This window comes from Lepus europaeus, chromosome 3 (assembly GCF_033115175.1).
Source record: "Lepus europaeus isolate LE1 chromosome 3, mLepTim1.pri, whole genome shotgun sequence".
Taxonomy (NCBI): Eukaryota; Metazoa; Chordata; class Mammalia; order Lagomorpha; family Leporidae; genus Lepus; species Lepus europaeus.
In genome coordinates, this window is record NC_084829.1 from 52,456,656 (window position 1) to 52,470,391 (window position 13,736).

At 38.2% G+C, this 13,736-nt stretch overlaps 1 protein-coding gene across 1 annotated transcript in view; it reads left to right on the plus strand.

Moving 5' to 3' along the window:
* The window catches only part of EFHC1 (EF-hand domain containing 1), an 87,932-nt gene that overhangs the window by 22,145 nt on the left and 52,051 nt on the right, over positions 1 to 13,736 (plus strand). Inside the window, exons 4-5 of the mRNA XM_062187533.1 lie at positions 9,670 to 9,819; positions 13,513 to 13,705. Coding sequence (XP_062043517.1) covers positions 9,670 to 9,819; positions 13,513 to 13,705 — 343 coding nt within the window. The remainder of the gene's footprint in view (positions 1 to 9,669; positions 9,820 to 13,512; positions 13,706 to 13,736) is intronic.

Consider the following 13,736-nt stretch of genomic DNA (forward strand, 5'->3'; position numbering starts at 1 on the left):
ATGTAAACCTAAAGGTATTAACAACTATTTTTACAGTTGTGTCTTATGGACAGTTTGAGCATTTTCAGATTCACCCCTGAGCAGATCTCATTAGTTCAGTCAAGTCTCATTATTCACAGTAGTTTAGACCAATAAATTCACTACAAGCACTAAATTAGTGAATATTAAACCATTACTCCTAAGGGAAATGCAGGGTTAGGTTCTTGTGAATCTCTGCTCACAGCATTTTTGTTAACCTATCAATACAGAAATTTGTTTTACGTCTGTTTCTGTTCTAAGACATGTTAATTAGTAGATAGTGTTGATTTGTTCACATCAAACCAAACTGCATTATAACTCACCCTTGATGTTTATCTACTCTATGTATTTTCCCCTCAAGTCACAGCTTTCTTCTGCTTAGGAACCTTAAAGTGCATTTCTGCCCTAGGCTTCAGGACCACTTTAAACAGCAAAATCACCAAAAAAAAAAAAAAAAAAAAAAAGCCTCAAAAATGTAAAAAATGTGCCATTAAATAGTCTGCCATTAAAATTGTTTACCCCATGAGAGCTGAAACAGGAAGAAGAGATTCACCTTGTTTGACCTCAACTGAAATTACACATTTGGATAAATCAAATATTCTGCTACTTTGGACATGTCTGTGAATGACTGAACAATGTAGTGAGTATTGATTTTAGGGTTACAATTAAATGTTAGTGAATTGGAAAATTCACAAATATGGACTCCATGAATAATGAGGATTGATGTATTTCAACAATTGTTTTTTGACTGGAACTATGTATTAAGGACTGTTGACTATATTGAATTATGTTTTCAACAATTCATCCATTAAGTTGCAGGCTGGTTCCTATGACTGCTTAAAATTTATACACATATAATGGTCTTCATTAGGGCTGAGCCTGTGAGTAGGCAGGGTGTGATGTCAACCAGGAAGCTGATATATTACAACCACTTCTTCCCCTCAACCCTCCTTGTGCTCTGGATTAATGTTTGTTCCTATAGGCAGAATTGACTGAACATATTCAAAAATAAAGCTCCAGAAAACATAGATCCAGAATACATTTTTGTTGTTGTTGAAATATTACTGGCAGTGTAGTAGATGTGAATCCTACTCCACAAATGCTGCTGAGAAGAAATTTTGTTTCATTTTTCAAAAATAACATTAGGCCGGCGCCGCGGCTCACTAGGCTAATCCTCCGCCTTGCGGCGCCAGCACACCGGGTTCTAGTCCCGGTCGGGGCACCGATCCTGTCCCGGTTGCCCCTCTTCCAGGCCAGCTCTTTGCTATGGCCCGGGAGTACAGTGGAGGATGGCCCAAGTGCTTGGGCCCTGCACCCCATGGGAGACCAGGAGAAGCACCTGGCTCCTGCCATCGGATCAGCGCGGTGCGCGGGTCGCAGCGCGCTACCGCGGCGGCCATTGGAGGGTGAACCAACGGCAAAAGGAAGACCTTTCTCTCTGTCTCTCTCACTGTCCACTCTGCCTGTCAAAAAAAAAAAAAATTAAAAAAAAAAATAAAAAAACAAAAATAACATTAAAAATGACAAGCTCTAGCGCTAGCTACTCAGGACTGTCATAACAAAAATACTTGGTGGCTTAAATAGTAGAAATTTTCTTACCTCACAGTACTGGAGGCTGCAAGTCCAAGATCAGAGTGCCAGCATAATTAGGTTCTAATGAAAGCCCTCTTCCAGGCTTGCAGACAGTTCACTTCTCTCTGGGTGCTCATGTGGCCTTTTTTTTTTTTTTTTTTTTTTTTTTTTTTTTTCAGTGCATAGGCATGGAGAGGGAGAAAATGTATGCTTATTCTCCGATTTCTCTTCTTCTAAAAATACTAGTTCTATTTGATCAGAACCTTACCTTTTTTTTTAAACTTTTATTTAGTAAATATAAATTTCCAAAGTACAGTTTATAGATTACAATGGCTTTCCACCCCGCTATAACTTCCCTCCCACTCGCACCCCTCCCATCTCCTGCTCCCTCTCCCATTCCATTCACATCAAGATTCATTTTCAATTATCTTTATATACAGAAGATCGATTTAGTATATATTAAGTAAAGATTTCATCAGTTTGCACCCACACAGAAACACAAAGTGTAAAATACTGTTTCAGTACTAGTTATAGCGTTACTTCACATTGGACAACACATTAAGGACAGATCCCACATGAGGAGTAAGTACACAGTGACTCCTGTTGTTGACTTAACAATTTGACACTCTTGTTTATGGTGTCAGTAATCTCCCTAGGCTCTAGTCATGAGTTGCCAAGGCTATGGAAGCCTTTTCAGTTCGCCGACTTCTATCTTATTCCGACAGGGTCATAGTCAAAGTGGAAGTTCTCTCCTCCCTTCAGAGAAGGTACCTCTGTACCTCCTTCTTTGATGGCCCCATTCTTTCCACTGGGATCTCACTTGCAGAAATCTTTCACTTAGGTCTTCTTTTTTTTTTTCTTTTCCAGAGTATCTTGGCTTTCCATGCCTAAAATACTCTCATGGGCTCTTCAGCCAGATCTGAATGCGGAAAGGGCTGATTGTGAGGCCAGAGTGCTGTTTAGGACATCTGCCATTCTAGGAGTCTGCTGTGTATCCTGCTTCCCATGTTGGATCGTTCTCTTCATTTTTTATTCTATCAGTTAGTATTAGCAGACACTAGTCTTGTTTGTGTGATCCCTTTGACTCTTAGACCTATCAGAGTGATCAATTGTGAACTGAAATTGATCATTTGGACTAGTGAGATGGCATTGGTACATGCCACCTTGATGGGATTGTATTGGAATCCCCTGGCACATTTCTAACTCCACCATTTGGGTCAAGTTCAATTGAGCATATCCCAAATTGTACATCTCCTCCCTCTCTTATTCCCACTCTTATATTTAACAGGGATCACTTTTCAGTTAAATTTAAATGCCTAAGAATAATTGTGTGCTAATTACAGAGTTCAACTAATAGTACTAGAACAAAAAAATACTAAAAGGGATAAAGTATTAAATTGTACATCAGCAGTCAGGACAAGAGCTGATCAACTGTTGCTCATGGTGTCCATTTCACTTCAACAGGTTTCCCCTTTGGTGCTCAGTTAGTTGTCGCTGATCAGGGAGAACATATGATATTTATCCCTTTGGGACTGGCTTAATTCACTCAGCATGATGTTTTCCAGATTCCTCCATCTTGCTGCAAATGACGAGTTTCATTGTTTTTGACTGCTGCATAGTATTCTATAGAGTACATGTCCCATAATTTCTTTATGCAGTCTACTGTTGATGGGCATTTGGGTTGGTTCCAGGTCTTAGCTATTGTGAATTGAGCAGCAATAAACATTAATGTGCAGACAGCTTTTTTGTTTGCCAAATTAATTTCCTTTGGGTAAATTCCAAGGAGTGGGATGGCTGGGTTGTATGGTAGGGTTATATTCAGGTTTCTGAGGAATCTCCAGACTGACTTCCATAGAGGCTTAACCAGTTTGCATTCCCACCAACAGTGGGTTAGTGTCCCTTTTTCCCCACATCCTCTCCAGCATCTATTGTTGGTAGATTTCTGAATGTGAGCCATTCTCACTGGGGTGAGGTGAAACCTCATTGTGGTTTTGATTTGCATTTCTCTGATTACTAGTGATCTTGAACATTTTTTCATGTGTCTGTTGGCCATTTGGATTTCCTCTTTTGAAAAATGTCTATTGAGGTCCTTGGCCCATCTCTTAAGTGGGTTGTTTGTTTTGTTGTTGTGGAGTCTCTTGACTTCTTTGTAGATTCTGGTTATCAACCCTTTATCTGTTGCATAGTTTGCAAATACTTTTTCCCATTCTGTCGGTTGCCTCTTCACTTTCCTGACTGTTTCTTTTGAAGTACAGAAACTTCTCAATTTGATGCAATCCCAATAGTTAATTTTTGCTTTGACTACCTGTGCTTCCAGGGTCTTTTCCAGGAAGTCTTTGCCGGTACCTATATCTTGCAGGGTTTCTCCAATTTTGATGGTGTCGGTTCGTAGATTTAAGTCTTTAATCCATGTTGAGTGGATTTTTGTGTAAGGTGAAAGGTAGAGGTCTTGCTTCATGCTTGTGCACATGGAAATCCAGTTTTCCCAGCACCATTTATTGAATAGACTGTCCTTATTCCAGGGATTGGTTTTGAATCCTTGATCAGATATAAGTTGGCTGTAGATGTTTGGATTGATTTCTGGTGTTTCTATTCTGTTCCATTGGTCTATCCATCTGTTTCTGTACCAGGACCATGCTGTTTTGATAACAGCCGCCCTGTGGTATGTCCTGAAATCTGGTATTGTGATGCCTCCGGCTTTGTTTTTGTTATACAAGACTGCTTTAGCTATTCTAGGTCTTCTGTGTCTCCATATGAATTTCAGGATCACTTTTTCTAGATCTGAGAAGAATGTCTTCGGTATTTTGATTGGTATTGCATTGAATGTATAAATTGCTTTTGGGAGAATGGACATTTTTACGATATTGATTATTCCAATCCATGAGCATGGAGATTTTTCCATTTTTTGGTATCCTCTTATATTTCTTTCTTTAAGGTTTTGTAATTTTCATTGTAGAGATCTTTAATGTCCTTGGTTAAGTTTATTCCAAGGTATTTGATTATTTTTGTAGCTATTGTGAATGGGATTGATCTTAGAAGTTCTTCCTCAGCAGTGGCATTGCCTGTGTATACAAAGGCTGTTGATTTTTGTGCATTGATTTTATATCCTGCTACTTTGCCAAACTCTGCTATGAGTTCCAATAGTCTCTTAGTAGAGTTCTTTGGGTCCCCTAAATAAAGAATCATATCATCTTCAAAGAGGGATAGCTTGAGTTCTTCCTTCCCAATTTGTATCCCTTTAATTTCTTTTTCTTGCCTAATAGCTCTGGCTAAAACTTCCAGAACTATATTGAATAGCAGTGGTGAGAGTGGGCATCCCTGTCTGGTACCAGATCTCAGCGGAAATGCTTCCAACTTTTCCCCATTCAATAGGATGTTAGCCGTGGGTTTTTCATACATTGCTTTGATTATATTGAGGAATGTTCCTTCCATACCCAGCTTACTTAGAATTTTCGTCATGAAAGGGTGTTGTATTTTATCAAATGCTTTCTCTGTGTCTAATGAGAGAATCATATGGGTTTTTTTTCTGCAGTCTGTTAATGTGGTGTATCACGTTGATTGTTTTGCGGACGTTGAACCATCCTTGCATACCAGGGATAAATCCCACTTGGTCTGGGTGGATGATCTTTCTGATGTGTTGTTGCATTCTATTGGCCAGAATTTTATTGAGGATTTTTGCATCTATGTTCATCAGGGATACTGGTCTGTAATTCTCTTTCAATGCATCTTTTTCTGGCTTAGGAATTAAGGTGATGCTGGCTTCATAAAAAGAATTTGGGAGGATTCCCTCTTTTTTGATTGTTCTGAATAGTTTGAGAAGAATTAGAGTTAGTTCTTCTTTAAATGTCTGGTAGAATTCAGCAGTGAATCCATCTGGTCCTGGGCTTTTCTTTGTTGGGAGGGCCTTTATTACTGTTTCAATTTCTGTGTCAGTTATTGGTCTGTTTAGGTTTTCTATGTCTTCCTGGTTCAATTTAGGGAGGTTGTGTGTGTCCAGGAATCTGTCCATTTCTGATAGATTTCCCTGTTTGCTGGCATACAAGTCCTTGTAGTAATTTCTGATGATTCTTTTTATTTCTGTGATATCTGTTGTTATGTTTCCTTTTTCATCTTTGATTTTATTGATTTGGGTCTTTTCTTTTTTTAGTTAGTTGGGCCAATGCGGTGTCAATTTTGTTTATTTTTTCAAAACACCAGCTCCTCGTTTGTCTGATTTTTTGTAATTTTTTTTATTCAATCCTGTTGATTTCTTCTTTGATTTTAATTATTTCTCTTCTCCTACTAGATTCGAGTTTTGTTTGCTACAGATTTTCTAGATCCTTGAGATGACTTGAAAGCTCATTTATTTGGTGCCTTTCCAATTTCTTGATGTAGGCACCTATTGATATAAACTTTCCTCTGAACACTGCTTTTGCTGGATCCCATAAGTTTTGGTATGTTGTGCTGTTATCCTCATTTACTTTCAGAAAGTTTTTGATTTCTCTTTTGATTTCTTCTATGACCCTGTGTTCATTCAGGAGCATGTTGTTCAATCTCCTTGTGTTTGCATATGCTCTAAGGATTCCTGAGTTGCTAATTTCCAACTTCATTCCTCTATGGTCTGAGAAGCTGCATGGTATGATTCTAATTCTTTTGAATTTGCTGAGACTTGCTTTATGGCCTAGTATGTGGTCAATCCTAGAGAAGGTTCCATATACTGCTGAGAAGAATGTAAATTCTTTATGTGTGGGATGAAAATTTCTGTAGATATCTGTTAGATCCATTTGGACTATAGTGTCGTTTAAATCTACTGTCTCCTTGTTGATCTTCTGTCCTGTTGATCTATTTTTGAGAGTAGAGTATTGAAGTCCCCCAGTACAATTGTATTGGAGTCTAAGTCTCCCTTTAAGTCCCTTAACAAGTCTTTTAAATAAACTGGTGCCCTGTAATTAGGTGCATATACATTGATAATCGTTATATCTTCCTGTTGAATTGATCCCTTAATCATTATATAGTGCCCCTCTTTGTCTATCCTAACAGTTTTTGTGGTAAAGTTTATGTTGTCCGATATTAAGATGGCTACACCTGCTCTTTTTTCATTTCTGTTGGCATGGTGTATCTTTTTCCAGCCTTTAACTTTCAGTCTGCATGCATCTTTGTTGGAAAGGTGTGTTTCTTGTAAACAGCAAATAGATGGATTTTGTTCCTTAACCCAATCAGCCAAACGGTGTCTTTTAACTGGACAGTTCAGGCCATTAACGTTCAATGTGACTATTGATAAGTAGCAACTTTGCACTGCCATTTGCCAAAGATATTTTCTAATATATGCTTTGAACTTCCTGTGATCTTTTGCTGTGAGGTTTCCTTCCTTTACCTTCTTTCATATCGATGACCGTGTTTCTGTGTTTCTGTGTGTAACACATCTTTAAGCATCTTTTGCAGGGCTGGACGAGTGGCGACAAATTCTTTCAATTTCTGTTTGCTGTGAAAGGTCTTTATTTCACCTTCATTCACAAATGAGAGCTTTGCAGGATATAATATTCTGGGCTGGCAGTTTTTCTCTCTTAGTACCTGGGCTATATCTCACCATTCCCTTCTTGCCTGTATGGTTTCTGATGAGAAGTCTTCTGTGAGTCTAATTGGAGATTCTCTGAGAGTAATCTGACGTTTCTCTCTTGCACATTTTAGAATCTTTTCTTTGTGTTTCACTGTGGTGAGCTTGATTACAACATGTCGTGGTGAGGATCTCTTTTGGTCATGTTTACTAGGGAGAATCCTACCTTTATGATCTCATTTAACATTATTTCAATGGAGGCTGTATCTCTAAATAGTAACACTGGGGATTAGGGCTTAAGTATGAACTTGCGGGGTATGCAGGCATTCATTCCATAACCATTGATGTTTCTCTTCACTCTCAGCTAAGCCAAAATCCAAGTCCTAAGAATGACAAGGAAACAGTCCACTGTTAGGTTTAAAGGAATCATACAGATAGGGCTCATGGATTGTCCAATTACCAAAGGCACCTCTCTGAAGCTTTGGTGTTATGTAAGATCCTGGAACTTGGCAGTGCATCACACTGAATGGTGGTCCACAACACCTCATGTGGTCAGAGTACCACCACAGAGCATGTGTGGGTCCTGCTCTTCTGAGACCCACTAACCTGTGCCTTTTCCATTCTTGGTGTATTTCTCCCTTTCTCTCTTCTTGACTTAAAGGTATTCTTTTTTTTCTCCTTTCTGGGACATTTTAGAATAATCTCTTCAAACTTTTAGGCTTTCTAAGAAACAAGAAAAAAAGTCAACTTCAGGAAGCTTTTACATTCCTGCCATAATCTGTAAAGTTAGATTTAAAAAGGGGCTGATTATCTGTTGAGTGCAAGAGAAAGGAGTAAAATACCCATTAAATATCTCAATCAATAATCCTACTATACTAATCTAGAATCTTTTTTAAAAGATTTATTTATTTATTTGAAAGTCAGAGTTACACAGAGAGAGGAGAGGCAAAGAGAGAGAGAGAGAGGCAGAGAGAGAGAGAGGCAGAGAGGTCTTCCATCCACTGGTTCACTTCCCAATGGCTGCAACAGCCAGAGCTGCGCCAATCCGAAGCCAGGAGCCAGGAGCTTCTTCCAAGTCTCCCATTTGGGTGTAGGGGCCTGAGGACTTGGGCCATCTTGTACTGCTTTCCCAGGCCATAGTAGAGAGCTGGATTGGAAGTAGAGCAGCCGGGTCTTCAACAGGCACCCATATGAGATACAGCACTGGCCCCACTAATCTAGAACCTTAAGGGAAAATTTTATTGTTAACCAATATTTACAGCTCAATAGTTTTAATAGAAGTTAAGATCATATTTTATATTGAAACGATATTGGGAACTACTTAATAAAATTTTAAATACTAAAATCGTAGAATACATGGCATACAACTAATACTAGACCCACACTTTTTAGTTTTGAGCTTTGTGTATTCTCTATTGAGTTGGCCAAGAGCAAGGTGCACAATTCCAAAAAGTAAACCAGTTCGAGAATGTGGATATTATGAAATTGTTCTTTTCTTATTATCAATAAAGCTATAATTTATTGTGGTGCATTTAATAAGATGAAATGTCAATTTAAAGGATATAGTAACTACAAATAATGAATAATTGATAACATAGGATTCAAGATTATATCAAGTTCAGATGTTTTTCTGAACTTGTTTTTGTGATATCTGAGCACTTGCTTTGTCTTTCCTATTTTGCCAAAGCATTTCTGGTCTAAAATAACCAGTAGTTATGATTTATTTTTGGTGAGAGAGGAAGTTTTAATCATATACTTAAGTGAATGTTGGAAAGTTGGGAATATGAGTTCAGATTCACATATACAGCTTGTTTCCATACCTAATAGAAATTCCATATTGTTTGAAACTATAGTTAAGTTCCAGATATATACAATTAAGCAGTCCTAGTATTCATTCTGTTCTTGGGCATCTAAATAAATTTAATTGATTTACATTGATATTTCAATCCAGTTACCTTATCATTATGTCTTCCAATTAGCTTAGCATATTACCTAGCAATTTTATAATATAGAATAATTCAGGTAATGGTCAACTATTATCTGAATTATAGGTTTTTCTTAATATTTATTTTTTTTATTTGAAAGGAGAGTTGAGGGAGAGACAGAGAGTTCTTCCATCCGTTGGTTCATTCCTCAAATGGTCACAATGGCTTGGGCTGGGCCAAGCTGAAACCAGGAACCTGGAGCTTTTTCCAGGTCTCCTACATGGGTGCAGGGCCCCATGGATTTGGGCCATCCCTTGCTGCTTTCCCAGGCACATTAGCATTGAGCTGTATTGGAAATGGAGCAGCCAGGACTCGAACTGGCAGCCATATAGGATGCCTGCGCTTCAGGCGCAAGTTAACATGTTATGCCGCAATGCTGGCCACTGCATTATAGTGTTGGGTCAATTGGAGATAGTGTTTCTATGACATATTAAAGCTACAAAGTACTGGTTAACTTGAGCATTGGTATTAAAATTATGACTACACTTAGTTTTATATTATAAGTTTATTACTTACTTTAAGAATCTCTAAGAAAGATGACCATTATTTTTAATTATTTAGATATTTTTGGAAAGTCAAGGAATTGAATTAAATCCACCAGAAAAGATGGCTCTTGATCCTTACACTGAACTACGAAAACAACCTCTCCGTAAATATGTCACCCCATCAAGCTTCGATCAACTTAAGCAGTTTCTCACTTTTGACAAACAAGTAAGTGACCTAGGTCCCTCAGTGGATTTACTCATTTCCAAGTGGGGCACAGTGTTTATTGACAAGCTCTTTTATCAAGTGTTTATTGATAGCTGTGTTGGAACTGATTTGGAACATTACATCTATAATTTAACTGTTTGGCTACAATGTTACATTTCTGTTTTCATCTAGGGTTAGAGTATGGGAATGCTTAAGTTTCATATTAAGAATCCAAACAAAATGGTGAGTTAAGTATTGTGAATACCATTAAGTATTTGAATGTTAAAACAAGATTTTTTCCCAACTTTTATTTAATAAATATAAATTTCCAAAGTACAACTTTTGGATTATAGCGGCTTTTCCCCCCATATTCTCCCTCCCATCCGCAACCATCCCATCTCCCACTCCTCCCATCCCATTCTTCATTAAGATTCATTTTTAATTATCTTTCTATACAGAAGACCAACTTAGTATATACTAAGTAAAGATTTCAACAATTTGCACTGACACAGATACACAAAGTATAAAGTACTGTTTTAGTAGTAGTTTTACCATTAATCTGCATACTACAACACATTAAGGACAGAGATCTTACGTGGAAAGTAGGCGCATAGTGACTCCCGTTGTTGATTTAACAATTGACATTCTTATTTATAACGTCAGTAATCACCCGAGGCTCTTGTCATGAGCTGCCAAGGCTATGGAAGCCTCTTGAGTTCACAAATCCCAACCTTATTTAGACAAGGCCATAGTCAAAATGGAAGTTCTCTCCTCCCTTCAGAGAAAGGTACCTCCTTCTTTGATGGCCCGTTCTTTCCACTGGGATCACTCACAGAGATCTTTCATTTAGGTTATTGTTGTGGTTTTTTTTTTTTTTTTTTTTTTTTGCAAGAGTGTCTTGGCTTTCCATGCCTGAGAAGCTCTCATGGGCTTTTTAGCTGGATCTGAATGCCTGAAGGGCTGATTCTGAGGCCAGAGTGCTGTTTAGGGCATCTGCCATTCTATGAGTCTGCTGTGTATCCCGCTTCCCATGTTGGATTGTTCTCTCCTTTTTAATTCTATCAGTTATATTAGCAGACACTAGTTTTGTTTATGTGATCCCTTTGACACTTTTTAATTTTTTTTTTTTGACAGGCAGAGTGGACAGTGAGAGAGACAGAGAGAAAGGTCTTCCTTTTCTGTTGGTTCACCTCCCAATGGCCGCTGCGGCCAGCGCGCTATGGCCTGGTGCACTGTGCTGATCCGAAGCCAGGAGCCAGGTGCTTCCTCCTGGTCTCCCATGCGGGTGCAGGGCCCAAGCACTTGGGCCATCCTCCACTGCCTTCCCGGGCCACAGCAGAGAACTGGACTGGAAGAGGAGCAACCAGGACAGAATCCGGCACCCCGACCGGGACTAGAACCCGGTGTGCCAGCTCTGCAGGCAGAGGATTAGCCTATTGAGCTATGGCGGTGCTGGCCCCCTTTGACACTTAATCCTGTAATTATGATCAGTTATGAACTGAAACTGATCACTTTGACTAGTAAGATGGGATTGGTACATGCTACCTTGATGGTATTGAATAGAATCCCCTGGCATGTTTCTAGCTCTACCATTAGGGGTAAGTCCGAGTGAGCATGTGCCGAACTGTACATCTCCTCCCTCTCTTATTCCTACTCATTCCCACTCTTATATTTAACAGGGATCACTTTTCAGTTAAATTTAAATGCCTAGGAATAATTATGTGTTAATTAAAGAGTTCAACCAATGGTATTAAGTAGAACAAAAAAAATACTAAAAGGAATAGTTAAAGAGATAGATAGGTCTGGGCCTCTTAACTTACAAGGCCTAAAGCCCACCAGATTATTATCAAGCCCCTTCTATCAGGTTCTATTTGCCTCTCAATCAGAAAACTTAATTGTAGCTTAGACAGCACCTTTCTTAGCTCCTCTAATAATGACTCTGGCCGTTGTTCTAGACCCTGTCTAGTGCACTTGGGCCTCATTCCTTTGTAATCATAACCTCTACTCTACCACCAATGGCTCTACTCCCAACCTGTGTGTACTGATGGTCCTCTTCCCCACTTAATGCTGTATAATTGTTCAAACCTGGTAAATGCCACTCTTAGGATCATTGGTTACTATCCTCACTCTGTCTTTTATGACCTTGTCTAAATATGATCAGAGTCGGTAAACTTGGAAGGCTTCCATAGCCTTGGCAACTCATGATGACAGCCTAGGGTGGTTACTGGCGCCATAAACTAGAGTGTCAATTTGTTGGGTCAACAACAAGAGCCACTGTGCACTTGCTCCTCATGTGGGATCTCTGTCCTTAATGTGCTGTACATTTTGTTTTAATGCTATAACTAGTACTCAAACAGTATGTTTCACTTTGTGTTTCTATGTGGGTGCAAACTGTTGAAATCTTTATACTGAATTGATCTGTATATAAAGAGAATTGAAAATGAATCTTGATGTGAATGGAAGGGGAGAGGGAGCGGGAGAGGGGAGGGTTGTGGGTGGGAGGGAAGTTATGGGAGGGGGAAGCCATTGTAATCCATAAGCTGTACACTGGAAATTTATATTCATTAAATAAAAGTTAAAAAAAAGTCAAAAAAAAAAAGGAATAAATTAGTAAGTTGTTCCTCAACAGGCAAGACATGGGCTGATCAAGTTTCTCATACTCTCCATTTTACTTCTACATTTTTCCTTTTAGGTGCTCAGTTAGTTGTCACAGATCAGGGAGAACATTTGATATTTGTCCTTTTGGGACTGGCTTATTTCATTCAGCATAATGTAAAACAAGATTTAAACTAAACTACATCTGATTCCCTTTTTACATTTCAATTTATTTTTTCATTTCCTAAATAGGAGTTAATCTCATACAATTCTTTGGGAAAACTTAAATGAATTTTTGGGAAATTCCAAAGTTGTTGCTTATCTGTAGATTTCTCGTATTAAACTTATTAATTTCACAAAAGACCCATTGCAGACATTTCCTTGATGATTGTTATATTAATGTAGGAATACAGGATATTCTGGGCATTTTCCAGCTCTGTTCTAGCTTTCCTAATCCTCTTGCTTGTGAGTGGAAGTGTATAAGCAGAATGGAATTCTCTGTTTTTGTACTAAAGGGAAAGAGATAACAGAACGATCACTTTCAACTCTTCTTTGCTGCTTTTTTCCTCCAGAAATTTAACTCTTTTTAGTTCAGAACATTTTACTTAACACTAGCATGCTCTTTTAAAGAATTTCTTTATATCAATCTTACATCTGCTATTATTTTGTATTTAAAGATTGTATGGATACTATTACTAGAAGATATATATTGATGGGACAAAAAGAAGACTGCCTAATAAGTGAAAATTCTTTCCAAACTAACTATATATAAAGTATTCACATGTATCTTTATTAATATATATAAACCACTGTATAAAAGATTCCTTTGTTTTTTTTTATTCAGCTTCTCTTTCGCTGACTAACATTTTGGATCAAAGTAAACACTTCTTTCTTGGCATAAACTTTTATTTAATTCTTTCCAGCTGTTGACATCTACTATATAATTTCATATGTTTAGTATCTTTGCTGAATTTTTTTTCAGTTTACAATCTTAGATTACTTCATAATCTTTTCAGCTAATCTTTTCATCACTGTCTGATACATAAATGCCTAGGTTACTAAGTAAAGCTTTCCACTCTTAGGATTCTTACTCAAGTCTCTACTTTGGATTCCCTAAAGGTTCTTCGATTCTATGCAATCTGGGATGATAGAGATAGCATGTTTGGTGAGTGTCGGGCCTACATCATTCATTACTATCTTATGGATGATACAGTGGAAATTCGAGAGGTCCACGAACGGAATGATGGGCGAGATCCTTTCCCACTCCTCATGAACCGCCAGCGCATGCCAAAGGTTTTGGTGGAGAATGCAAGTATGTTTGATTCAGTTTATCCTTGGTTACT